We start from the raw sequence: 27554 nt of genomic DNA, 5'->3' as shown, positions 1-27554 counted from the left end.
TCGGCCTCCAGAGACTTTTCTATTCCGAGATTCTTTGGCTTGTCTTTATTTTACTTATTCACTTCCCCTGTGTTATGTTACTGTTCTGTTCTACCCCATCTCTGTTCCATTAAGAAATTTAGCTTAAGCATGACGTGACTTAGAGATTTTTGACAATTTTATTTTTATTTCTTAATATTTATTTACTTACTTTGAGAGAGAGAAAGAACACACGCAGGGGAGGGGCAGAGAGAGAAGGCGAGAGAGAGTCCCATGCAGGCTCTGCACTTGTCAGCCCAGAGCCCAGTGCAGTAGATCCCACAAACCGTGAGATCATGACCTGAACCTGATGCTTTAACCAGCTGAGCCACCCAGACACCCTAAGAGACTTTTGGCGATTTTTTAAAGTTGGGCAGTCAAGGGTTTAAAAAAAAAAAAAAAAAAAAGCACAGCTGAAGTGTATCTTTTTAATGTCTCCCTCTCCGGAAACTTTGATTGGCCTACTTGCAGTCAGAGTCAGGTTTATACTACAAACAGCCTCACAAGCCGTCGAAAGAATAGGGACTTTTGAGAGCCGCAGGAATGTGTGTTTCAGGTAAAGACTGTCCTGAGCTCATTTGCATCTTTCTGTGCTCATCTTGGTTAGTTCTGCTTTACCTTCCAGGATTTTCATTATATAGACATCTTGTTGCACGTGTTTCCATTCCCTTCCTCTTCCACTCTGTACTTTGGTGCCCATAGAATCTGAAATAGCAGGAAAATGACAGTCAGCCTTCTGGAACCAGTGGTTTCTACAAAGCTCTCTGATCCTGGATAAACCATAGATCCAGAGGTTAAAAGGACTGCTTATTAAGGTACTCACTGCTAAGTCCAGCCCACTGCCAAGGTTGGAAACATGATCAAGTCTCATTACCTGTAAAGTAGCCCTTAGTAAAAGTGAGGTTCTTCAACCGGTCTTAACTTTATGAACAAAATTTGTCATTTTTTCTTTAAATTAAGTACAGCAAACTTTAGAATCCGTGTTGACATTACATTGCATTCAATCCTAATAAAATATTCTTAGGGAGAAATACACTTTTCTGTCTTTAGAGCTTATAATTTTGGGGGGTTTCAAAGATGTATATACCTACAAACTTTTGAATGTAACCATCTGGGGATTAAAGAGCTGGATTGAAGGAAAATGTCCTTATAAAACTTTTTAGTTTTGGGAAGCTCTGATTTTGGTGAGTTTTATTAGAAAAGGAAAATAAGACATAACGCTTATTTTTTAAAAAGTTATATTCTGAATCTTTTAAATAAAATTCTGAATTCTAAAGTAGAAGGAATAAAACACTAGAACTTGTAGATGATATCGTGATAGAACATCTACATGACTTTGTTGTAGATTTCCTAGGACACAATAAGCACTAATGATAAAAGAAACAATTGATAAAGTTGACTTCATTAAAACTAAAAACTTGTAGGGGCACCTGGGTATCTCGGTTGGGCATCCGACTTCGGCTCAGGTCATGATCTCACAGCTCGTGAGTTCGAGCCCCATATTGGGCTCTGTGCTGACAGCTCAGAGCCTAGATCCTGTTTCAGATTCTGTGTCTCCCTCTCTCTCTGCGTCTCCCCTGCTCACTCGCGCTCGCTCGCTCTCTCTCTCTCTCTCTCTCTCTCTCTCCCCCTCCCCCTCCTCTCTCAAAAATTGACATTAAAAAAATTAAAATTGGGGCACTTGGGTGGCTCAGTCAGTTAAGCATCTGACTTCGGTTCAGGTTCTGATCTCACGGTTTGTGAGTTCGAGCCCCGTGTCAGGCTCTGTGCGGACAGCTCAGAGCCTGGAGCCTGCTTCGGATTCTGTGTCTCCTTCTCTCTGCCCCTACCCCACTTGTACTCTGTCTCTCTCTGTCTCTCAAAAATAAGTGAATGTAAAAAAAAAATAATTACAATTAAAAACTTACGTTCAACAAAGGACAAGGTTAATTAAATATATGTTACAGGCTGGGAGAAGATATTGGCAGCATGTATATCTGACAAAAAACTTGTATCGAGAATATACAAAGAATTCCTATAACTCAATAAAAAAGACAAACATTCCCATAAAAAGCAAAAGATTTGAACAGATGCTTAACAAGATAGAGGTATGGCCAATAAATAAGCACATGAAAGAGTTCTCAACATCACTAATTACTAGGAGATTTAAACCACAGTGACATCTCAGTTTCAGTTCTAGGTATTTTTGCCCTAAATGAAATTGAAAACCTATGTCCACAAAAAGAGTTGTACAAGAATGTTTATAGCAGCGCTGTATTCGTACAAGTCTCAAAATGGAAACATCCTAGGGGGGTCCATCAACAGAATAAACACATGGTCTCATCAAACACATTAGGGATAGTCCTGGATTGTATCTATATACCAGCAATTAAAAGGAGCAAGCTACTGATAAATGCAACAACATGGATGAATCTTAAAAACGTATTGGGAAGCCCAGACACAAGAACCTATACTGTATTATTCCATTTTTTTTTTAAGTTTATTTTATTCATTTTGAGAGCGCATGCATGAGCATGAGTTAGGAGCAGAAAGGGGGGGTGGGGAGAGAGAGAAAGAAAGAATATCCCAAGCAGGTTCCACGCTGTCAGCATAGAGCCCTACATGGGGCTTGAACCCACAAACTGTGAGACCATGACCTGAGCCCAAATCAAGAGTCAGACGCTTAACCGACTGAGCCACCCAGGCACCCCTGTAGCATTCCATTCTTAAAATATTCTAAGTTAAGCAAAACCAAGCTATGATGATACAAGTCAGATTAAAGGAATAGTGCTTGCTTAGTTGGTGATTAACTGGGAAGGGGCACGAGGAAACTTTCTCAAATGATAGAGAATATTCTCTGTCTTGATGAGATGTAGGTTACAGGGGTTATGAATTGTCAAAATGGATTAAATGGTACACTTAAAATTGTATAACATAAAATCTCTTTTAGATTTATTCAGAATGAAAGATGAATAGGAAATAGTGGACTAAAATGCACTACTTGTATCTGGGAAAGAATTTGAATATATATAACGACCTCTACATATCAGTAATAAGGCAAACATCTAAAAATGAGCATATATGAAAAGTTGGTTGGATTTTATCTTTAAACATGGTATTAAATGCATGAGGCCAGTTTGTTGTATCTTTTGTTTAAATGTTAGATGTTTGGAATTCAGAATGCTAGTCATTCCTCTTTTGGTGCATCACCAGCTAAGTGAGAAGAGCCACTTATGGGCCTCCTGACTGGCTCAGTCAGTGGAGTGTGTGACTCGATCTCAGGGGTGTAAGTTCCAGCCCAAAGTTGGGTGTAGAGATTCCTTAAAAAATTAAAAAATCTTCCAACAAATAAAGAAGAGCCACTTAAGAATATTGGCAAATGTCGGGGCGCCTGGGTGGCGCAGTCGGTTGAGCGTCCGACTTCAGCCAGGTCACGATCTCGCGGTCCGTGAGTTCGAGCCCCGCGTCAGGCTCTGGGCTGATGGCTCGGAGCCTGGAGCCTGTTTCCGATTCTGTGTCTCCCTCTCTCTCTGCCCCTCCCCCGTTCATGCTCTGTCTCTCTCTGTCCCAAAAATAAATAAAAAACGTTGAAAAAAATTAAAAAAAAAAAAAAAAAAAGAATATTGGCAAATGTCATTGCTCCCCAATACAAATCTCTGAGAGAGGATTGGAGAACAGGATTTAGCTCATTTCCCACTTTGTATCCTGAATTCAGATCCTGACCACATTTACCTAGTATATATGTATATTTTTTTAGACTTTTTTTTTTTTTAAGTTTATTTATTTTTGAGAGAGAAAGCAAGTGTGCCAGTGGGGAAAGGGCAAAGAGAGAGGGGGAGAGAGAATCCCAAGCAGGCTCACACGGTCAGCACAGAACCCGATGTGGGGCTCAATTCCATGAGCGTGAGATCATGACCTGAGCCGAGATCAAGAGACACTTAAACCAACTGAGCCATCCAGGTGCCCCTATCCAGTATGCTTAATGAGTAAGCAGTTATATTAGAACCAGAAAATATGGTGAGCCCACTAGTTAAAAACAGTCTCTCAAAGAATGTCACTTATAAGTAATCAAATTAGATTCTCATCCATACAGAGGGTTGACTGGGTAGGGAAAGATGGGAGGGGGTTAAAGGCAGTTCCCCTGTGGTGGATACCTCGTTTCACTGCGATGGTTTTGAGGAGGACCCTGTCTGGAAGACCTAAATGGATTTTTTTTTTTCTGGGAGTAGTCTGAGAAAGCCTGTTCGAGTGCATTTTACTGTCTGGATTCCGTTCAAGGAAACTGACGGCAGGGGTAAGCATACTTCCTGGAGGCTAGCTTTCCTTCCCCCAGACCCAGACAAGGTGGCTTCTGCCCCTCCACCCCGCCTCTTATGTCCTTACTTGAGAGAATCCTGGATCCTTGGGTCAGGAACCGAGCCAACCTGTGAGGAAAAGTGGTCTTGTGGTATCCTCTGTGAATAGCTTATTTGTTGGGTTTTTCTAAACCTTGTTTCAGTGGCATAACTAAGGAATTGCGCAAATGTGACCCTACAGGACTTTGAAGACTTGGAGTTAGGCTTTAGTAGGCCTGCATGCATTAGAGTGATGGCCAAGAGCCCACTCCTGAGCGGGAGGCTGTGGTGTTGAAGATTGTGCGTGTGTGTCTCTCTCACATGATTGTCATGGAAATGGACTACTTGTATATGAGGACAGCTGTATCATACCTTTTCTTCACCCTGTTAAATGTTAGTACATACTTGGAAAAACCAGTGAGAAATTTTCAGCTTGCCATTGTCAGGAAGTAGAACTTTTATATTTCTTCTGTATTGTATCAACAACTGCTAAATCACCCACCCACAACAAGTAGTTCACTTACCAACAACTTGGCCACATACGTTTGTGGCAGAGTGATGAACCCTTAGTGCAGCCGGGTGAGCTTGCAGTTCGGGGCGCTGGTGGAGCTAGAAGTAGATCTTTCTTGCTTTCACTTAGCCAACTTCCCTGCATGCTCAGAAGGCTAGTTACTTTGACCACAGTTCTGAACACTTCAAGGACCATGTGTCCCATGGCATAGGCGGGAACTAGGCATATGTGGGTAAAAATCACGATGTCCCTCTCTCTCGTAGGTGGGGGAATTAATTGCAGAGATTCTTGGGTTCTTGAATTCCATCCCTGTATTCATGTCATATAATCTGTTTTAGACCTTAGAATACTCCCTGACTCTCTTGGGAGTCCTTGGATTTTTTTTTCCCCCTTTCTTACCTTTCTCACTTGACATTAGTATCAGCCCTTGCTTGTGAATTTCCTTTCAGCGTGGCAGCAGGACTAATCTGTCACTGTTGGGTAGAGACCATCTTTTCACTCTCTTTCAAAAACATTTCATTGGTTTTAAAATCCATCTTAAAATCTTATATCAAAAGCTCTAATGTTTAAAAAAAAAAAAAGTCTTCCTAGTAACATTGCTTTCCTCAATCTAATCAAGAATACTTTTAAAAGCAGAAGTTAGGGTTGATGGGGGGTGGGAGGGAGGGGAGGGTGGGTGATGGGTATTGAGGAGGGCACCTTTTGGGATGAGCACTGGGTGTTGTATGGAAACCAATTTGACAATAAATTTCATATATTGAAAAAAAAGCAGAAGTTAGAAAATGGTGAATAATTACAGCTGTCCTGGAAGTCATTGTGTTCCTTAGTAATTACAAGTTGTAATCTTTGGCTCTATTTCCTTGACACTTCCATCAAATTGTGCATGGTTGTCTTGAATGTAATGAAATTCGGTCTTAGCAGAAAACTGCTATTGGCTCACAGATTCAGGAGCAGAGAGAGCCATGATGCTGATGTGGGAATGGGGATGTTTATACCCTTTGTGTTGACAGAAGTCCGTTTTGGGGATGTGCCATGTGGGCTTTTCCCAAGAACATAAACAATTTAGCAATTAGAAAGCAGCCGTGTGTGTACTTGACAGTGAAACAGGACAGCATGAGTTCTCATCAGGTTAAATGCTTTATGGTTTCTCTTCAGTACTCTTTTTCTACCTAGCTTAAGCTCAGGCTTCTTTTCTTTGGTTCAGAGCTCTGAACTTGGGTGTTCAAAGTCTGTTTTTACTCCACCATTCCTAAGCAATCCACCTTTGGGGTTGGGTCTCTGCAGGGTGAGAAAGATTGGCAGAAATATGAGACCGCTCGGCGGCTTAAGAAGTGTGTGGACAAGATCCGGAACCAGTATCGAGAAGACTGGAAGTCCAAAGAGATGAAAGTTCGGCAGAGAGCTGTAGCCCTGTACTTCATCGACAAGGTGAGCATCATCCTGTCACATTGCTTAACATGTTCAGCTTATCAAAGATGTGGAGCCTGTTTACTCCTCCAGGCCCTGTACTAAGTATTAGAGAAGCACCAACCTCTGGTTGAGTAAGGAAGGTAGAGGTGGAGAGAGAGGCGTTCAGGGTCTACTGCTATCTGAATCTGCCAGAAATACTGTGACGTTTTCGAATTCTTTTTGACTATAAGCTACCAAAAAAATTTATTTTACATCACAGACCCAACACACAGATATATACATATACGTACATATATGTATACATATATATATAGGTGTTTGTGTATAACTGAAACAAAAGTTGCACAAAACAATGTTTAGCTTTCTACAAGGAGTGAATTCTGACATTTTAAATTCTGTTTCTTGTTTTTAAAAAGGGCAGTTATAACCCTTAAAACTGGCTAACCACTAATGTATCACAACTACAGTTTGAAAGACTGTGTTTTAAAAAAAAATTTTTTATTAAGTTTGTTTATTTTGAGAGAGAGAGAGAGAGAGAGAATCCCAAATAGGTTCTGCACTGTCAGTGCAGAGCCCGACATGGGGCTCGAACTCATGAACCATGAGATCATGACCTGATCTGAAACCCAAGAGTCTGACGCTTTAACCATCCGAGCCACCCAGGCACCCCTGAAAGACCGTGAGGGAGGTCAGTTTGTTAGTACCTTTTAGAAGATTTTAGTGCTGATTAGCTCAAATTCTGAGTTATCTAAAAAATAAGCAAAATTAAGAGTCTCGCATGTTGAGTCTGATTGCCCAGAATAGGAATGCTGCTTTGTTTGCTGCTTTGTTTTATTATTACTGCTTTTTTATAAACTGAAATATATCTCTTTAAGTAAAAAGTGCTTGAGAGAGCCACTCTTTTTCTTTTCTTTTCTTTTCTTTTTTAAATATTTGTTTATTTTTGAGAGAGAACACAAGCAGGGGAGGAGCAGAGAGGGAGACATGGAATCCGAAGCAGGCTCCAGGCTCTGAGCTGTTAGCACAGAGCCTGACTCAGGGCTTGAACCCACGAACTATGAGATTATAACTTGAGCCGAAGTTGGATACTTAACAGACTGAGCCACCCAGGCGCCCCTGCTTTGTTAAAAAAAAAAAAAAAAGAAAGAAAGAAAGGAACAGGAAGGGAGGGAGGGAGGGAGAAAGGAAAGAAAGAGAAAGAAAAGAAAGAAAGAAAAGGGAAGGAAGGAAGGAAGAAAGAAAAAGAAAGAAAGAAAGAAAGAAAGAAAGAAAGAAAGAAAGAAAGAAAGAAAAAGAAAGAAAAAAATTCTTTCCTCCATCCCCATTTGAGAGAACAGAATAAAGAGAAGCTTGGTTTTCTGAGACAGGATCATACTATTTTGATTCTCTGTACTTCATTTTATTTGAAGAAGAAGCACTGGTGTAGAATCCAGAATTCCCAGGCCTTGCAGACTGATGCTCTGTCCCAAAGAGAATTGGGAGACTTATTTGGGTTTCTTGTAGATCCTGTGAGATTGAAGTATTTTCATTTGTTCTCATTTTTCCTTCCTCCCTGGACAGCTTGCTCTGAGAGCAGGCAATGAGAAGGAAGAAGGAGAAACAGCAGACACTGTGGGTTGCTGTTCACTTCGTGTGGAGCATATCAATCTGCACCCAGAGTTGGATGGTCAGGAATACGTGGTAGAGTTTGACTTCCTTGGGAAAGATTCAATCAGATATTATAACAAAGTACCTGTTGAGAAACGAGTAAGTTCCTGTGGCCTATGCTCCCTTGCCTGTTTTTTCTTTCTTCCATTCAGTCATTCAACAGTTATTGAGTGCTTTTTGTATGCTCTGCATTTTGCTCAGCACTAGAAGAAAATGATTTGAAAGAGAGGGGAGAGGTGTTGTTGGTTGTCCTGTGTACCTCCTTTTAGTCCCTGTCCCTCACCTCCTCTGCTCCATGCTACCTTCCTGGGATTAGGGGGCCACATCCTGTAGTAGTATTCAACAGAGCATGCTGTAGAGAGTGGGCCCTTATGACAAATTTCAGCATAAGATTTAACTCACCATGTTGTAATGATTCGACCATGTTTTAGTATCCCCTGGTCATGTTGTACATTTGTCACTTTTGTAGCTTTGCTCAGCCTCTCCCCAACTCCTGACTGAGCAAAGCAGTAGCCTGTTATCCTCAAACCTCTGAGCCCACAGCTGAAGACGGTGCTGCAGGGCCCCCATAATCCAGTCCTTTAACAGCCTGATGTCTAATCAGGTAATGGGGCTTTGCTGGCTGTGGCAGTGGTCCGTATTAAATGAGGCTAAAGAGACATGACAAATATAATACCTTACCTTAGATTGGGTTCCATACTGGGGAGGTAGAGGATATCACTAGGTCAGCTGACCAAACTGGACGGCTAAAGTATGTCCTCATGCAGATTTATAAAGTTGATGAGTACTGTGCATATGTAAGGCAGTATCTCTATCCTTAGAAAATTCTTGGAAATACCTTGAGGTATTTAAGGGTAAAGGACTATAATACAAGTACCCATAAATGGTTCAGAACAAACAATGAACATGTACATACACACACATAGAAATGGGGCAGACATGTGTACTATGTGAGTGGCAAATGATGTGTAAAATGGTAATAATGGGTGAATCTGGTAAAGGATGTCAGTGTTCCTTGTGCTTTTTTGTTTTCCAAGTTTTTGTACGTTTGCAATTATTTCCAAAGTAAAGGCTTTTCAAATAATAGGTTCTTCTATTTCTTTTAGGTTTTTAAGAACTTACAGCTATTTATGGAGAACAAACAGCCTGAGGATGATCTTTTTGATAGACTCAATGTGAGTGGACAAAGTGCAGTGGGTTGAAGGAGGGGCCCAGCCAGAGCCAGTCGAGCTCCTAAAAGGAGAGGTTTGCCCAGGGGTGGCTTGGACTCTCCCTTTAGTCTGTCCTGTGCCATCCTATCCTAGACACACTTCCTCCCTCAGGCACATAGTGAATTCACAACCAAAGTCCTGAGACAGGTAGACAAACCCTGCCTTTTATCCCCTTCTGGCTCTTAACAGAGTCTTCTCTTGCTGGATGCCCAGCCACCTCTGCTGGAGACCAAAGCCCTCTTCCTGATAGCTTATCATGGAAGGTCTTAATAGGGAAGGACACATTTGTTTTATTGGCCTGCTTAAGATTAAAGTACTTCATAGGGAGGTATCATGCAAGCCTGTAATTTGGAATTCTTTTCTTTTTTTTTTTTCTAACTTCTCACTGGCAAGGCAGTAAACTTGGCAGAGTTGAGATTGCACTGGCATAAATGTCCTAGGGCTTGCTTGCCAGAAGGGGCAGAGTGGTAGGGCTTTTACCTAAATCCCAATATACTCTGCCTTGTCTCCTCCAGACTGGTATTCTGAACAAGCATCTTCAGGATCTCATGGAGGGCTTGACAGCCAAGGTGTTCCGTACATATAATGCCTCCATCACGCTACAGCAACAGTTGAAAGAACTCACAGCCCGTAAGTATTGTTTGGCCAAACAGGCCTGTACCCTTATTTGTACGTCCATTGCCCTTGCTCAGCTAGCTTAAGTCCTGGATCGGTTTTGCTTTTTCTCCCTAACTTTGTGACTGGAAACTTTTCCTTCCGTATCTCTAATAGAGAGCTGAGGCTTAGTTGTATAAACAGAAGGTCAGTGCTATTTCACCTTTCCTACCCCAACTTCAAGATTTATTTTCATGGAATGCTGACAGGAGCTTTTATTTGTTCTGAAATGCCTGCATTTTATATTTTATATGTATGTTAATAAAGGTAATAGGATGAAAGTGCGATAATGTTTGGTTAAATTGGAGAGAACAAAGTTGTCATTGTTATTTTGTAAAAGGAGAGCACATCCTTCCCCTGAAGTTTCTGCCATTTTTACCCCCTTAAGAGTTGATAGTATTCTCCTAAAAACTAGGTGCAGGAGGTATGACCAACATCCACAAACTTCTTTTTCTAGAGCCCAGCCACTGCTAAATTTTCTCTGTCCTCTATGTCAAATGGCTTTAGAATATAAAAGCCAGAAAATCCAAAGAGGGTATTTTGAGGGTCAGTATATTGGGGTGGGACAAAGTATGCCATGTGACATAAGTAAAATATTCCTCCAATGACACTTTTAATTTTTCTTTGTAAAACAGATACCGACTTATGATTTTAAAACATAAAGCTTGTGATCCTTTTGTCTTGTCCTCCTCTAGAGACCTTTTCTGTTCCAATTCTACATTTTCTTCAGACTACATTGGGGGACAGGGGGTGGCCTTTCAGACAAGCTGATGACTTGACTCTCAGTTTTGACCTTGTGTCTCAGGAGAACTTGATCATCTTAGTGAGATGAGGGCTGGCAGAATCATGAGGAAGTGCTGGGGAAGCCATGTGGTGTATTCTCCTCAGATATACAAACTCTTTTATTGTCATGTTTCTTTCTTCACAGCTGATGAGAACATCCCAGCAAAGATCCTGTCTTACAACCGTGCCAACCGAGCTGTTGCAATTCTTTGTAACCATCAGAGGGCACCACCCAAAACTTTCGAGAAGTCCATGATGAACTTGCAATCTAAGGTAATGTGGGTCTGGATGGTGTGGTCGCAAAATGAAGGGAGCCACATCTGCTGTGGATAGATGATCTACAAATAAGAGGCCTTCTGGGCTGGGATATGAGAAGGCCAGTTCTAGGTCTGTTCTGGAAGATACGTCCATGCTAAAGATCAACAAATGGAAATATGATAGGAGTTATCCCTGATGAAGATAACTGAGTATCAGGTACTCATTGTTCAGAAAGTCTGTTTCCAACTTCGGCTCAGGTCATGATCTTGCGGTTCGTGGGTTTGAGTCCTGTGTCAGGCTCTGTGCTGACAGCTCAGAGCTTGTAGCCTGCTTCAGATTCTGTGTCTCCCCCCTCTCTGCCCTTCCCCTGCTAGGCTCATGTGCGCGTGCACACTCACCTGCTCTCTCTCTCAAAAATAAACATTGAAATTTTTTTTTTTTTTTTTTTTTTTTTTTTTATATAAAGTCTGTATTCTGTGAACAGAACTCCTGCACTGGCCACTCTTCCTATTTTGAAAAGCTGAGTTTGATGTGTACCCTCTTTTGAAATATTATTGTCCTTATTATACACGAGAATAATGGATATAAAGATGGTCTTCACCATTCCTTGCTACAGTCCAGAAATACAACTGTTTCTAAATTAGATTGCTTCAAATTAAAAAGATGATGAACAATGATATTTTATTTCCCCCTAATCCTAGCACAACTATTTTTATTTTTACACATTCCACATGACTCATATTTTTATGTAGCTCATCATCAAACATCTGTTGAATTCTGGCTGTGTGCCAGAGTTGCTGCCCTAGAGGGAGAGAGACATGCAAACAAGTAGATGCTATTCCTCTTCCATGTGCTTTTCTTCCTTCTGACTCTGTCTGGTACTGCGCTTTCAAGCCACAAGGCACTAAACACTTCGGTGGTGAGCGTTTCTGTGTTAGCAATGGCTACGTAACTAATCCATTCCAACGTACTAACTCTCAGTGAGAACTGGCAGGTATTTCACTCTAGAACAGACACATAGGGTTGTCACAAAGGACCAATTATCCTGAAATACACTTACCAAGTATATTTTAAAGTCTGTGATGTGCTTCCTTATTAACTTATTAAGTAAGATCTGAAGGTGGGTCTAATAATCACTAAATTTCAAGGGTAGTAAAGAATACGTAAACAATACTTAAGATTTCTGCAACAATTTTAATGATCCGGAAATATCTGTATTATATTGGTCGCGAATATATCATAGGTACTACTGATACTACTATGGTTTGTTGCCCACATTCATAATTGAGGACGAAATGATGAATTTCAAACAGAGGTTAGTGAAATTACAGATGTAATTCTTTTCCATCCACATTTACAGAATTCTGTACTAGGACAGGTGGAGTTTAAACATGACTTGTTATAGGGGTGCCTGGGTGGCTCAGTTGACTAAGTGTCCAACTTTGGCTCAGGTTATGATCTCATGGTTCGGGAGCTTGAGCCCCACACTGGGCTCTCTGATGTCGGCACAGAGCCCACTTTGGATCCTCTGTCTCTCTCTCACCTCTGCTCCTCCCCTGCTTGTTGTCTTTCTCTCTCTCTCTCTTAAATAAATAAATAAATTTAAAATAAAAACTAAAAATGACTGCTATAAAGTGAGGCTCCATACACATTTTCAGGTCCATATATTTTCCTCCTGTTGAAATTTCTTCAAGATAAATACCCAGTAGTAGTATGTCTGGGTCAAAAGATACCCACAACCTACAGTTCATGCTACAGGTGCCATCTGGTTTTGCTAGAGGGATGCACATATGCACAGTAAATGAATATATACCCCTAGACCTCTCAAATCCTTAGAATATATGGTTGGCAGGCAAAGAACCCTATAGGCCACCCATCCTAGCAGCTCCTGTTCGCTGCCACTCTGTTAAATGGTGGTCATGTGGAATCATCTACTCTCCCCATGTTGTTATTCCAAGCCAGAAATAAAAGCATGAATATTCAGGTGCTGTTTACCCAATTCAAGCTACCCATCCCCCTGGAGCATGAGGAGGTATTTTGTTGATCTTACTCTGGAACCACTGTTTGGGCAGCCCAGGGCTGCCTGCCAGACGAGCCCTCCAAGCCCAGGAACCCTCTCCTGTGTGCCCACAAAGCAAACACACGCCCCTGTTTGCCAAGTGAATCAATGGAGTCTTTGATGCTTTGAGAGAATTTGAAACAGCCTGCCAATATAGCATCCACGGAAATGGTTAAAAGATTGTGGTCTGTTAAATTTCTAGCCCAAGAAGAATCTAGCTAGTGGTGTCTGATGCTTTTGTGTATAGAATCAGTTCCTTTAGCTTGACTTTGGACAACATGGATGTTGGAAGTAAGCCATTCATAGTAAAATACATTTGGTGATTCTCTCACAATGGTGGCCTCTGTTTCCAAACTTGGGCTATATGCGTATATTTAACAGACAATTCTAGGCTGAGAGCAACAGCCCAGACTGTGTTGAATCAGGCAAGTATTTATTTACTCTGCAGAGGTTCCCTTGACCTTGTAGGTTAGGAAAGGTAATAGCACATCTGAGGTTCTGCCCCCAGCAGCATGAGCTCCCTGGTTTGGGCTCTAGTTTCCTGGTGTTGCCTGCTGCTGTCCTTAAGCAGGAACTAAGAACTTAGGTTTTCCAGAGGCCCTCCAAGGGTTCTATAAGCAAGAAAGGCTGGAATTGCTTGTTTCATCCTTTATAAACCGGGATTCCATGAGATTTTATTTGGAAAAAAGAGCTCCATAGCTAAAAATGTTTTCAGACCTCTGTTTTTGAGTGATAACTGCTTTAATTTCCTTCCAGTCTCTGCTTCCTTTCATTTAAAATACAGAAGGCCAAAGCCAGGCTGTGCCATATATAGGTTTCAGCCGACTGGCTGAGCTGTTTAGCTTCCTGGGTTCCCTTGGGTATTCTCTCCAGTGCATCCTTTTTTCCTGAGAAGCTGGCAGCTCCTTCCCAGAGTGCTGGCAGAATCTGAGGAATGAGCTGGGTTCAGTAGATGCAAGGATCCTGTCTCAGCTTCATAAAGAGTTATCTCCTGCAGTATTTGTAGAAGGAATGCTATAACCTGACACAGGATCCATTTAGTAAACAGTTTTCGTCTGTAGCCCTCCTCCCAGGTGTCTAAAACTAAAGCGTTACGTGATCGAAAGATTGGCACCCACATTCCCAGTCCTGGCAGGTTCTGTAACCTGAGCTTTTGCATTAAGGGGACAGGCCCTGGGTCACTGCCTATAGAAGGATCACTGCTTTCTTGAAGGGGCACTGAAGAACATAAATGACGAAATAGCATTTGCATTCAGCAGTCACTGTGCATCTAATCTGTGCCTTCATGAAGCCACCCTGGGAGAGGGGGCAGGTTTATGTGGCATGCCACTGACATAGGCAGCCTGCCTGGTGGAGACAGCTTCTAGGTTTCATGTCTGATGGAGCTCTTTTCTCTCCGGGCTGATTTTATTTTTAAACCTTACTGTTCTTCCCCACCTAGATTGATGCCAAGAAGGAACAACTAGCAGATGCCCGGAGAGACTTGAAAAGTGCTAAGGCTGATGCCAAGGTCCTAAAGGATGCAAAGACCAAGAAGTATGTACCTGGTTGTTATGCAGAGCTGGGGACTGGTTGAGAGAAAAGCAGGGGTAATATCAGAGGCCCAGGGGCCCCAGCTTTTCTAGAGTTTCTGAGTTGTATCTTTTGGAAATCTCGATGTATTTAGGGTTTTCCTGCTTTTGCTGCCCCTGCATGGCCGGGTGGGGTTGCAGTGTTTTTGTCCAGAAGCTAGGCCTGGTTCTTGATGACTTCCATTCTTCCAGGGTGGTAGAGTCAAAGAAGAAGGCTGTGCAAAGACTGGAGGAGCAGTTAATGAAGCTCGAAGTTCAGGCCACAGACCGAGAAGAAAATAAACAAATTGCTTTGGGAACCTCCAAACTCAATTATCTGGACCCAAGGATTACAGTAGCTTGGTAAGTAATTTTTGGGCCCTTCTTGGGTTCCTGCTGCTGGCTTGAGAATGTAGTGGAGGGTTCAGGAGCACTGTTGGCCTTCCCATGCCATCCCTTCACCTCATACTTGGAAGTCCTTTGGGAAATCCTTGCCTTTCTACTATGCACACTGCAACTGCACTAGAACATCTTCAGTGACCCTAAATGGTCAGTAATGTTGTTATACTGCCTTGGAGCGTGTTTTTGTCTGTTTTTAAAAGGCAGTTGCAGCCTCTACCCCTATGGAATTTTAGGACAAGAATAGGAACTCTTGGCCCTTATTAAAGGAAAAATCTAAAAGGAGCCCATCTATCTACACTTGAACAAAACTTTTCGATAAATTTTTTTTACAAGTAAAGGAAGAAAGGAACAAGCGGAAAAAAAAAAAGACTGCAGATCTGAGCAATGTACAGAAAGAGTTAGAGGGAGCTTATAACAAAGATAAATTCTCTATTGCTTGTGTCCCCTTTTAACCCCACACAGTCATAAAATGACATCCAAAATAAGTGAGTTTTATTTATTTATATTTTGGAAGATGCTTATTAATTAATGTGCATTTTTCTGAGCCTGACCTGCTCCTATGGGTCAGGGGTTCCACCCGGCTCTTGTACCCTTTTTGCTCTTTTGCCCTGTTGGGTGCTAGAGGTTGAGTTAGATTGAGGGGCAGTATGCATTGTGGTTGAGAGCATGGACACCAGAGCCAGACAGCTTGGGTTCACTTTTTAGCTCCATCTCACTAGCTGCATGACAAGGTAAGCAAATTACTCAACTCCCTGCATTAGGTTTTTTTCATTAGTACATCTGTAGTAGCATCTACTTTAGAGGTCACGAGCACATGATACTGTTAGAATATGTTTGGCATGTTCTTAAAATTCATTCTCAGCAGATGGACACGAAGCAAGCATATTCAGGTCCCTGCCCTGAGTCTGGGCTGTCGCTCCCTGAGACACTAATCCCCCTTTTTCTCCTTTGTGTACAGGTGCAAGAAGTGGGGGGTCCCAATTGAGAAAATTTACAACAAAACCCAGCGGGAGAAGTTTGCGTGGGCCATCGACATGGCTGATGAGGACTACGAGTTCTAGCCAGTCTCGAGGGGCGGGCAGGGTTCTGTGAAAAGGAACAGTGTGGTTTGGGGAAGGTGGATAAACTGTGAGCCTTGCTTACCCTCACAGCTGAGGGAGAGAGGCGGCGAGTCTTAACAAACGAACATCTTTGCGAAAAGATAAACCTGGAGATATTATAAGGGAGAGCTGAGCCAGTTGTCCTATGGACAACTTATTTAAAAATATTTCAGATATCAAAATTCTAGCTGTATGATTTGTTTTGAATTTTGTTTTTATTTTCAAGAGAGCAAGTGGATGGGAATTTGTCAGAGTTCTGCCAGGCAAATTCACTGTTTCACTGAAGCATTTGGATTCTCTTAGCTACTGTATACGAAGTCCGATTATATTGGTGCGTTTTTACAGTTAGGGTTTTGCAATAACTTCTATATTTTAATAGAAATGAATTCCTAAACGCCCTCCCCCCTCCCCCATTTCAGGAATTTAAAATTAAGTAGAACAAAAACCCAGCGCACCTGTTAGTGAGAATTGTCACTATCTATTGTCATGGGAATCAATTTTCATTAAACTTGAAGCAGTCGTGACATCGGCAGTGTTTTGGTTCAGACACCTATTCACAGAAAAGCATGATGGGAAAATATTTCCTGACTTGAGTGTTCCTTTTTAAATGTGAATTTTTATTTCTTTTTAATTATTTTAAAATATTTAAACCTTTTTCTTGATCTTAAAGATCGTGTAGATTGGGGTTGGGGAGGGATGAGGGGGTGAGTGAGTCTAAGGATAATGAAATAATCAGTGACTGAAACCATTTTCCCATCATTCTTTGTTCTGAGCATTCTCTGTACCCTTCAGATATCCATCTTTTTCATTTTAAACCCAATCTTTCACTTGAAAGATTTTATTGTGTAAAAAGTTCCACAAGTCAATAATTTAGAGGAAAATGAGTATTTGGTCCAAAAAAAGGAAAAATAATCAAGAATTTAGGGCTTTTATTTTTTCTTTTGTAATTGTGTAAAAAATGGAAAAAAACCCCATAAAAAGCAGAATTTTAATGTGAAGACATTTTTTGCTATAATCATTAGTTTTAGAAGCATTGTTAGTTTAGCGTGTGTGCAGAGTCCATTTCCCACATCTTTCCTCAAGTATCTTCTATTTTTATCATGAATTCCCTTTTAATCAACTGTAGGTTATTTAAAATAAATTCCTACAACTTAACGGAAACCTAGTGTCTGCCTCTTTGTTACACAAGGTTCCCGACCTGACTGGGGCAAAGTTGGGGTGGGGGGGCGTTGGTGTGAGAGGGCAGGGCTCAGCTCTGTGTGGGATGTGCTCTCATTGCTCAGCTCGGCACTGGAGGCTCCCTCCCCAGGGGTTGGGTGGGGCCTGGAAGGGGCTGCACCTGTCTTGCTGCCTTGGGTGTGGGTCAGAGGGGAGCCAAAGTCCATATCCTAAGATAAAAGCGGGCCCAGGAAGTAAGGGAGGGTGCAAGAACTGAATTTGGAGCCCAGGGTAGGTATTGTTTATTGAGCAAGATAAAGTGAATGTATTTGGGAGACAGGCTTTCTGAGCATATTGGCCAGAAGCAGTAGGGAGCTTGTCTGGGTAAGCTTACAGTCAGGATGGCAGGAATTAAGGGTCCTAAGCCAGTTAGGACACTGGATCCCAGAGACCCAGCTGTAGGCTTCTCCTCGTGTTGATTGGTTAATTGAAAAATCGTGGTCTGTGGCCACTCCCCAGGGCTCCTGTATCCACATTTGTAGGGTCCCTAAAAAATTGTTCCTTTCTTTATACTAGGTTACTGTTAAGTCTGGAATTTAGGGTGAAGAGTGAACTTTCCTGGCCAAATGGAGCAGGAAGATCAGTGGTCAGAATTGGCCACTTAGCCCTGGGCCCTCTAGCTTGCTAGCATGCACAGGTATATTCTGGGAGGAGAGCCATCTCCTGGATGGTCTCTCCGCTCCCTGGGGCTGGGTGCTGGGCTGGTGTTGGCCCACTGCAGAGAACCCTGGAGGTCCTCCTTGGCAGCCTGCATTTCATCGGTCAGTGAGGGAGGTAGCATTCACCCCAAGAATAAAGGAGGTTATATACCATCAGTGCTTTGGAGCAGATTACAACCACGTATTTTTTTTAATCGTGTGGTGTAGAGGTAGCTAAAGCATTGAACATAAGAAATGGCAACAGAGGCTCTTACAACACCTGATCAGTACACTGTACTTTATGGCTTGGGGGTGAGTGATGAGAACGTGGGCCCAAGGTTTGGGACTGGAGCAGGACCTGCCACAACCAGGGGACAAATCTTAGTCCATAACTAGGGATTAGGGACAGGAGGCCTCACAGGCATGATTTTACTCATGGGCGGCAGCAGCTCGTGCCTACCTTTCCCAGCTGGGATCTTCCTACAGGTCTTCTGAGGGCAGGTGCATGGCAACTAAATCCTGGTCAAGAACGATTGTGAAGGGCTCCCTCAGTGGTGGCAGGCCTGGGAGAGCAAACCAGAGTATGGGAAACTGAACTGTCCAGTGGGGATGAGGGAAGAGGCTGGACAGGTAGGTGAGGGCCAGATGTGAAAGGCCCTGAGAAATACTTGAGCCTGGAGTCAGGAGAGAATTCGCCTCACTTATTCCTCCAGTAGATTTGGTTCCCTCCTCACACTTCTGGCCTTGTCCAGGAGCAGAGGCCTGATGTGTAAGGTCCGGAAAAGCCCCTCCTGTCAGGGTACTCTGGAATGCTCAAGTCCAGCTGTAGGCAAAGCGGAACGCAAGCCAGGTATCTGGGTGCTTGCTTGCTGCTCAGCAGCTCCTCCATCCATCAAATCCACCCTGGACTTATGTCACGTTTGAAAGAAAAAAGGAAGCTCCCGGCTCCCAGCCATCTCCCTCTCCCTCACCATCTCTCTCTCCATTTCACATATGAGTGCCTGGAGCCAGTCATCCACACCACCGGATCATTCCCCACCCACTGTAACCAGCTTCTGTCCCACCTTGCCCCCAATTCCTCCCTCCATTCCGACCACAACCGCCAACAAGTGAGTGACCGATAGATGGGCTTGTACCGTGTATCTTAAGCTTTTTGTGGCACTGGGCATGCGACCATTCTTTGATTTAGTAGCCCTACTGAAATATATTTTACGTACCATAAACATCCACCTGTTTCAAGTGTAACATTTTTATCTACTGAAGGTTATGGCTGTCACCATAAGTCAGTTTTAGCATATTCTCCTCCAGTAAGATCCCTCGTGCCCATTTAAGAGTTAATCCCCACTCCCACCTCCAGCCTCCACTAAATCTACTTGCACTATACCTTTGTCTTTTTGTGGACATCACACACACAAATGGAATTGTACAATATGTGCCCACTCCCCTCTTCAAGCACTTCTCTTTGGCTTCCACAATGGCACCCTCTCCTGGTTTTACTCCAGTCTCCGCCAGTCTGCTGCATCTTGGTTACCACCCCCCCCCTCCGCCCCCCCCCCCCCCCCCCCCCCCCAGGCCTGGCTGCTGTGACTGTCTCCTTGGCCTGGCCAATTTCATTTGCATGTGAGGGTGATGACTCCCAGACCTCTGTCTCCAGCCTAGACCCCTTTCCTGAGCTCCAGACCCATGGTGGAGCTGCGGGCCAGGTCCCCAGGCTATTAGATCTACCAATTTCTGGAACTCGGCTCAGTACCAACTACACGGCCACTGGGCTGTTTCACATCTCACCGAAAGGCACCTCCATCCACTCTGCCCCCTCAACCAGAGTCTAGTGGAGCCACCATCCTTCACTCCTTTCTCTCACCTCCACACCTGGTAAATTACCAACTGAAATCCCCTCCTAAATACACCAAACATAGGTAGTTCCCCCTCAGAAAACTTAAAAAAAAAAAAACATGTATTCTGAGAAAAGAGTTTACTTATTACATTTTGGTCTTTACAGAATCCCTCATATAATGGGATGCTCTCAACTTGTTTTGAACCAAAAAGCGCTTTTTGGAGAAAACACATTACCCTGAAATGACCTCAGTCAAGCTAGTTTTGGACGATTACAAGTAGTCCCCTGACAAAATCAGTAAACAAAGAGGCAAAGAAATTTACCACAGACTTAGTAATTATTTCTCACAATCCCAAGTATTATGTATAAACAAGCCTCTCAAAGGTCACTTTAATAGCAATACGGTATTGATTTTTTTTTAGGTTTGATAGAAATCATATATATATATTTTTGAAACAGTTTCAGAAAACCACTGAAATACATGTAACAGAATTAAGATTTGTGTCAATATGGAAGGGGTTGGTTAGTGGGTGGAGTTTGACATGAAACAAGAGTGGCCATCAGTTCATAATTGAAGGTGGCTGATAGGCACAAGGAAGCTCACTATACTGTCCTGTCTACACTTAGATCCATTTGAAATTTTCCATAAAAGTTAAGTAGTTATGCAGTAATATATACCCCTGGGAGAAATGAAACCTGTTTTAATGTTATATATGAAAGATAATGATGCTCAGATTGAAATTTCTAGTAATAGCATAACATACTGACCCGAAAAGTACTCTCTCTGCAACAACATGAATGAGTCTCGAAAACATGCTGAACAGAGACCAAGGGTACATACTCCTTGATTCCAAGTATGTGAAATTCCAGAATGGGCACCACTACTCTAGTGATGGAAAGTAGGTTAGTGACTGCCAGATGGGGGCAGCGGAGATGGACTACAAAGAGGCACCAAGAAACTTCAGCGTGATGGAAATGTTCCAGATCTTGATTAGGTGGAGGTTACAGGAGGGCATCCGTTCGTCAAATCTCACCAAACTTTACACTTAAAAAAATGGATGCGTTTTTTAGTATGTAAGTTATTCCTCAATAAAGCTGATTTTTCAAAAATGCTCTCAACTCGAGAAGGCAGTGAAGGTGATAGGCTTTCAGAAACTATATTAGATGAGTCAAAGTGGCCCTAATGGTGAACCTTACATAGAAATCAAGGATTCATAAAGAGTTTGAACATAAATTTATTACTGGACAGGCAAGAGTGGGAAAAATCAATATTCATACATCAATATACTATTTTAAATAATACATGATTTAAAATACTATGTGTGTGTATACACACACATATATATACATACATATATGTATATATACATACATATATATATGTATGTGTGTGTATATATACACACACACACGGGCGCCTGGGTGGCTCAGTAGGTTAATTGTCCAACTTGATTTCAACTGAGGTCATGAGTTCAAACCCCATGTCAAGCTCCACACTGATAGTGCAGAGCCTGCTTAGGACTCTCTTCCTTCCTGCTCCTCCCCCTCCTCTTTCTTAAACTGTTATATTGGGCATTTGAATCATGCATCTCTAAGAAGGTTTATATTTTAGCTGCAAAAAAACACAAAATATCTGGAGTGCCCTTATTGCATAAACAAGTTGATCGCCTTATATTTGGAGCTGCCATATCTTCAGGCATATATGTTATCTCTCACTTTGCTCTACCCCCACACCCACCAACAAGTGTCCCTTCTCAGTGCTCCAAGGGCCCTTACCACACTGAATTGTCATCTATTGACAAATGTCTGTTGGCATTTCTTTACCCACAACTAGAGTAAGAACTTGGTCTCATTCATCTCTGCTGTCTTACTGCTATAGAGGAGCGTCAGGAGTGTCTGTTAAAGAAAGGAAGAGAAAGTGGAAAAACAGAGGTCAGCCTGGGCCATGGCTGGCAAGGGCCCTCCCCTTCTCTTCAGAGAAGCAATTATGGTTTCCCTGCCACCTCTCTGAAAAATCCATATCTGGAGCCCGGCTCTCCTGCCTCAACATCTGGGACCTACTTCAGGAGCCCTTCAGCGAAGGGGAAGCAGAATCTGCAGTGAAAGCCAAGTCTTGGGTAGGCCTGGTTTTACCTGGAGTGATAGAAAACAGGAGGCTCTTGGGGCTGGGAGTCCATCCCAGATACAGAGGGAAGCAGAAGAACATAACCTAAGAAGTGTGAGATCCAACGACTAAGTTGGAGCCATAGATGGATATTGGGGCCAGAGGTCAAGAGCCTGAAAAGCAGTTGTGGGGTGGAGCTCAGGGTGCATTGAGGTGAGTATGGAGTACCAGCTATGTACTGAGGTACAGGTTACAGAGTCAGAGACGGGCTGATCAGACACCTAACATGAGAAACTACCAAGCAAAAATTTTCAAGAAAAAGGATAAAGTTTTATTTGAGGAAACAAGATTGCAAGTCTATAACTCTGCCTACTCTCAATTGTGGAAGGGCTTCACTGAGCTATAGAAGGTATATTATATCTTCTATATTCATGCAAAGTCATTACAAGGAACAAATGAAAACTGCATCAGCATTTGCTATCGATCTGCTGGGAACATTCTACACTATATCAGTCAAGTGTCCAATTGAGAAACTTCTTTCATAATTTTTTTTTAATGTTTATTTTTGAGAGAGGGAGAGGGAGAGAGAGAGAGAGAGAGAGAGAGAGAGAGAGAGCGAGCGAGCAGGCAAGGGGCAGAGAGAGGGACACACAGAATCTGAAGCAGACTCCAGGCTCTGAGCTGTCAGCACAGAGACCAATGTGGGGCTGGAACCCATGAATCACGAGATCATGACCTGAGCCGAAATTGGACTTCACCAACTGAGCCACCCAGGCACCCCAAGAAACTTCTTTTAGAATTTAACCCCAAGAAAATTTTTCTCCGTCAGGGAATGTTACCAGAATAAAAAGTTTTTGCTTTGCCTACCAGGAAGCTCAGCCGCATTCAATTCTCAGTAACAGCAATCACGTTAACCCATACTAACCATATTATATTCCTCCTTCTAATGGCACATTCCATTTCTACAGTGCAATATTTTTGTCCTTTGTTTTAAATACTCTAAACTTTTTTAAAGGACTGGAAAGGAATACATTTGAGGTAGGCATAGCGATGTGCCACTCAGATTCTCCTTCAGGGAAGCACTCGTTGCCCCAACTGCTGGAGGATCTCTCAGCTCTCAAAGATCACCTCAGCTGCAGAGAGCCATGTGACTGAGGCTGTGCTCTTCCCAGGGCTGACTGAAGTGGGGCTATGAAGGCCCAGCCATTTCAAGCCAGCACCAGACAAAACAGCTCCCTGGAGGTTGGCTGCGGCTGTCATCAGGCCTGCATCACAGCTGAACTTCTCCCTGTGCCCTGTCCTGTTTCCTTCTCTCCTTTCCACAGTGTTGGTCTCAAGAGCACTCCCTAACAAACATTCTGCACACTAATCTCTGCCCCAGAGTCTGCTTCCAAAGAACCTAACCTGTGACATCATTTAACCAACTATAGATGGTCCCTGATTTATGACAGTCTGACTTACAATTTTTCATCTTAATGATGGTGCAAAAGCGATATACATTCAGTAGAAACCGTATTTTGGATTTTGATCTTTTCCTGGCTAGCCATCCGCAGTATGCTCCTCTCGCATGATGCTGGGCAGTGGCTACGACTCCCAGTCAGCTGTGTGATCAAGGTCAACAACCACTCTGCACCTGCACAACCATTCTATTTTTCACTTTCACTACAGTATTCAGTAAATTACAGGAACCATTCAACACTTTAGTATAGGACAGGCTTTGTGTTAGATGATTTTGCCCAACTGTGGGCCTGTGTAAGTGTTCTGAGCACATTTAAGGTAGGCTAGACCAAACTATGATGTTCTGGAGGTTAGGCACAGTAAATGCATTTTTGGCTTACTGTATTTTCAACTTACGATGGTTTCATTGGGCTGTAACCCCATTGTAAGTCAAGGAATATCTATAACTAAAAATAAAAAACACATCAGGTAGGGGTATTAAGGAAAAGGGTGAGAACACACAACAAAATAGTTCATACCTACATGAGAGGCAACATAGCATTGACTCTGCAGCCAGGATGCCTGGGTTTGAATCCCCTCTCTGCCACCTCTCAGTTCTATGTCCATAAACATGTCTCTTAATCTCTCTGTGCCTCAGTTTTTTCATCTGTAAATTAGAGATAATAAGAGTACTTATCTCATAATGCTATAATAAGTGAGCCAATGTGGGTAAAGCAGTTATAGAGGACTTACTATATGCCAAGCGCTGCTCTAATTGTTTCGATAAAGAAACACCTATCAGATCAGGCCCACAGAGCCAGAAGGGCATCAAGCCGGGACTCTTACCCAGAATCCAGGCACAGGGATGGTGGAGACCTGGGCATGTTGAAGCATGAGTGCTGACACAAATAGGCCTAAGCAGGGCTAGCCTGGGTGATGTCAGGGCGTGTGCCTTGTGTGGGTTCTGGGCTGCTCCCTCCAAGCCAACACAGCTGCATGCCTTGCCAGTAACACCCACGTACCCATATATATGCTGAGCTGGGGGAAGCCCAAACCAACCACACCCTCTGCATGCCCTGCTTTTCCTGAGTCTCTTTGGGTGGAGGGAGGTACCTGAGGCTTGGGATGCTGGTTCAGAAGTCCCAGGAGGAAATGGGGCCTTGTTTTCTGATTAAGGGCCTGGCAGCAGGCTGAAAACTTGAGCTCCTGTTGACAGAGATTTCTGGAGCCCCTGGGGGCCAGGCCCTGGAGGCAAAAGCAAAAGCAAGGAAGCATGGTCTGTGTTGGGAAGCTCTTGGAAAATGGAGAAACAGATTTTAAAAGTATATCACAGCCTTCAGGCTGCCCAGGTCAGTACAAGGAGGAGGGGGGCAGGAGTACTTAGGAGGGAGCGTCCTGGACATATGGACAAGATCAGATAAGCAGGGAGAGGCCCCATCCAGTCTCTGCCTATCTTCCTGGCTTCATCACCTCCCATGCTCCCCCTCACTTAGTAAACTCAAGCCTTCTTTCTATTCCTACACTCTTTAAGTTCTTTCTGGCCTCAGGGCCTTTATATATGATGTTACATCCACCTGATAAGTACTTTCCTCCAACCCACCCCTAATAATTCACCTGGCCATCTACTCACATCCTGTAGGCCTATGCTGAGTCCTAGCAACGCCTTCCATTTCTACCAAGAGAGATCTAAAGTACGTGTTCCTTGTGTTTTATCTCCTAACCCTATGTGCTCTTTCTCCCTACCCGCCATCACCACTGTCCCTACATAACACCGTTTCTCTGTTTAATGTCTGAATTCCTGGAAGGCTGGTGCTGAATTTCTCTTTTTCTTCCAACACATGGCACCAAGGCCCAGCACATGGAAGCTCAGGGGGAACACTACTTTAAGCCCAAGTCAGCCCAAGCCATACTCTAGGAGCACTCACGTTCTGTGAAGTTCCCTGTGCTCAGGACCAACCATGGCCAGAGCCTCCCCTCATCTGTACTGACTGGCCAGCTAGCCATTGTGCCCACTGACTGCTGACCACCAGGACCCACTAAGGCTCCCTTGTGAAGCAGAAAATGTATTAAGTCAGACAGACCTAGGTTCAAATTCCCATTTGTTTCTTACGTGGCCTTGGGGCAAGTTGTAGAACTTACCTGAATCTCAGTTTCCTCATCAGTAAACTGGAGACAATAATCCCTGATTAGAGGGTGATTATGAGGATCAGGTGTAACCACAAGTGTAAGCCTAAGCCGGGTGAGTACCAGGTCAACTTTAGTGCCCTCCCTCCCACTTTAAAGGGTGGGCACTAGGTGGCAGTCCACCTCAGTCACTACACCTCCCTTCAAGTGGCAGAAGCCTGTAAGAGTCTCAACTTCATGCTGGATTCTCAGCTTCTTAGGAGCCACACTTGAGGGAATTAAAACACAAACCCACACAAGTTACCACTGCACCAAGACAAAGTCAGAGGCAGCCCCAGGCACTAGTCACCACTCAGCTGGGTAGGTTGTCTGAGCACACATATACTCACAAATTCCAGAAGCCTGGATCTTTCTCTGGCACCAGCTGGGTGCTCTGCTGGGCCTCTCGCCTCTGAAGTTGTCCTGCTCTGCCTGACTCAACATCTGTCAGATGGGCTCCACTGTGACCACAGGTGTCTTCAGTTTGTCTGTGACAGGGGTGTCCACATTGCAGGGGCAAGTCTAGGGAAATGGTTTCCGGAAGATGGAGTGTGAATTATTCAAATAACCACTTAAAGGCCTTGTGGCTGGAGAATGGAGAGTGAAGAGGAGGTGGGGAGAGATGAAGTGGGAGAGAAAGAAAGGGGCCAGACCACACAGGACCAGCTGGGACAGTGGTGAGTGTGAATTTTACATGCAATGGGAAGTCATGGAGGGTTTGAAGCCAAAGGTAGGGGATCACAATTTAAATTTCTTTTTAAAGACTGAAGCATGAAGAATAGACGCAGACCAGACCAAGGAGGGTAAATAGTCTGGATGAGAAAAGACAGATGTTGGGTTTGTGGGAGGAGTGGAGATATTCCGTGGTAAACAGGCCTTACAAGATTGCTGGGTGGTGGAGGCCGACTGAGGGCTCAAGGATACCTCCAAGGGTCTTGGCCCAAGCATCTTAGAAGAATTGGGGCCATGTTCTGAGAAAGTAACGACAGCAGGAAGAGCAGTTTGAAGAGGGACGTGGAGCCGGCAGTTGGATGCTTGGGAGATACAGATTTGGCGCTATGGGTGCCCTGGGTCTGGGGGTGAAGCCATGGAGAAGGTCAGGTCGTCTTAGGAACTGGTTCAGGACCCAGCCCAGAGGAAGAAAAATTTCTGGGGCTGAAAGGCAGCGACCTGAAAGGAAGGAGGAAAACGCGGGGAGTTAGTCTGGGATAACCAAAGCTCCGGAGAGCGTTTGCAAGGGCGCGTGGAGGCAGAGCGCGAGGTGGGGCGGGCAGTGGCTGATGAGTGGAGGGCGCCGAGGTTTAGGCCACTGAGGGCCACGGGTCTAAAGGCCCTACAGGGGACGCCCAGGACTGGGGGGCTTCTCCAAAAGACCGGACTGTCAAAAGCCACACTGGCCGCAGGGGCGGGGCGGACGAGTCTCGGCAGTCGCAGGAGCGGCCTGCGGGCCAGCCCTGCGCGGCCGAAGGGGAGGGGCGGGACAAGCCTTCTGTCCGTCAGAAACCGTCGGCCAATCAGCAGGCGGCTCCGCCCCCGCCCCGCCCCGGAGAGGGCGCGCAGAGGACCCGCCTCCGCTGCCGCCGCCGCCGCCGCCGCCGCCGCCGCCGCTGCCGCCGCCGCGGGTGTGAGGCGGCCCGGCCCGGCCTGGCTGGCTCCCTCCGCCGGGCAGCCCGCCCAGGTAACCGGGTTTGGCCGGCGGTCCTGGGGGCGCTCTGCACCCTCACCTCTTCTTCCGGCCGCTGTGCGGGTAGTGCTTAGGGAGCAGGGTTGAGGACACGGCTGCAGCTGGGCCTGTGCGGGACAGTGGGCTGGGCAGCCGCCTTTGCGTGTGCGACTGACTGACGGGCCGGCGCGGGGCTGCCGCGCGTGACGGGGCCGACGGGGGCAGTGTGAGGAAGCTTTGCGGGACGGAAGGACGAGCTGGTTGAGCGCGAGCAGCGCGCGCGCTCCCGCCGCCATTGCTCCCCGCGCCCCCGCCCGGGGCCTGTCTGGGGGTCGCGGGGCGCAGGCGCGGCAGGCGGGCGGAGGGTCCTTTCCACGGGCGCGCGGGCGCCTTTGTTCCCGGCGCGCGGGCCAGGGCGGAGCCTGCAGGGCCGCCCCGCCCCCCGCTCAGGCTCCGCCCCGTCTCCGCCCGCAGGAGCAGCCGCCGGGGCCCGCTCGCCGGCCGCCTCAGCCAGAGCCGCCTGCTCCCGCCGGCCGGGCCTGCGCCGCCGCCGCCGCCGCCGCCTCCTCCGCCGCCGCCCC

The 27554-nt window shown here is 44.6% G+C and overlaps 1 protein-coding gene and 1 long non-coding RNA gene across 6 annotated transcripts in view; one reads left to right on the top strand and one right to left on the bottom strand.

Moving 5' to 3' along the window:
* TOP1 (DNA topoisomerase I) overlaps positions 1–17077 on the top strand; it is a 95042-nt gene extending 77965 nt beyond the window's left edge. Inside the window, exons 14-21 of the mRNA XM_042980399.1 lie at positions 6127–6270; positions 7813–7998; positions 9006–9074; positions 9626–9740; positions 10693–10820; positions 14306–14400; positions 14628–14777; positions 15775–17077. Of these exons, the coding sequence (XP_042836333.1) occupies positions 6127–6270; positions 7813–7998; positions 9006–9074; positions 9626–9740; positions 10693–10820; positions 14306–14400; positions 14628–14777; positions 15775–15877 (990 nt within the window). The 3' untranslated portion in view covers positions 15878–17077. The remainder of the gene's footprint in view (positions 1–6126; positions 6271–7812; positions 7999–9005; positions 9075–9625; positions 9741–10692; positions 10821–14305; positions 14401–14627; positions 14778–15774) is intronic.
* Positions 433–26711, bottom strand: LOC122237193. Of its 5 annotated transcripts, XR_006215453.1 has the most exons (6): positions 26192–26711; positions 25661–25832; positions 24261–24392; positions 23687–23814; positions 18233–18335; positions 17361–17621 (listed from the first exon to the last, which is right to left on the bottom strand). It is a non-coding gene; the product is annotated as an uncharacterized LOC122237193 (long non-coding RNA). The 5 variants fall into 5 exon arrangements; XR_006215455.1 differs by lacking the exons at positions 17361–17621; positions 18233–18335 and adding an exon at positions 433–723; XR_006215454.1 differs by lacking the exon at positions 17361–17621 and having other exon boundaries at positions 17631–18335; positions 23691–23814.
* Positions 26712–27554: the final 843 nt, after the last annotated feature.

This window comes from Panthera tigris, chromosome A3 (genome assembly GCF_018350195.1).
Source record: "Panthera tigris isolate Pti1 chromosome A3, P.tigris_Pti1_mat1.1, whole genome shotgun sequence".
Taxonomy (NCBI): Eukaryota; Metazoa; Chordata; class Mammalia; order Carnivora; family Felidae; genus Panthera; species Panthera tigris.
Note: the sequence above shows the minus strand (reverse complement) of the source record. Positions and strands in the feature narration are given on the sequence as shown.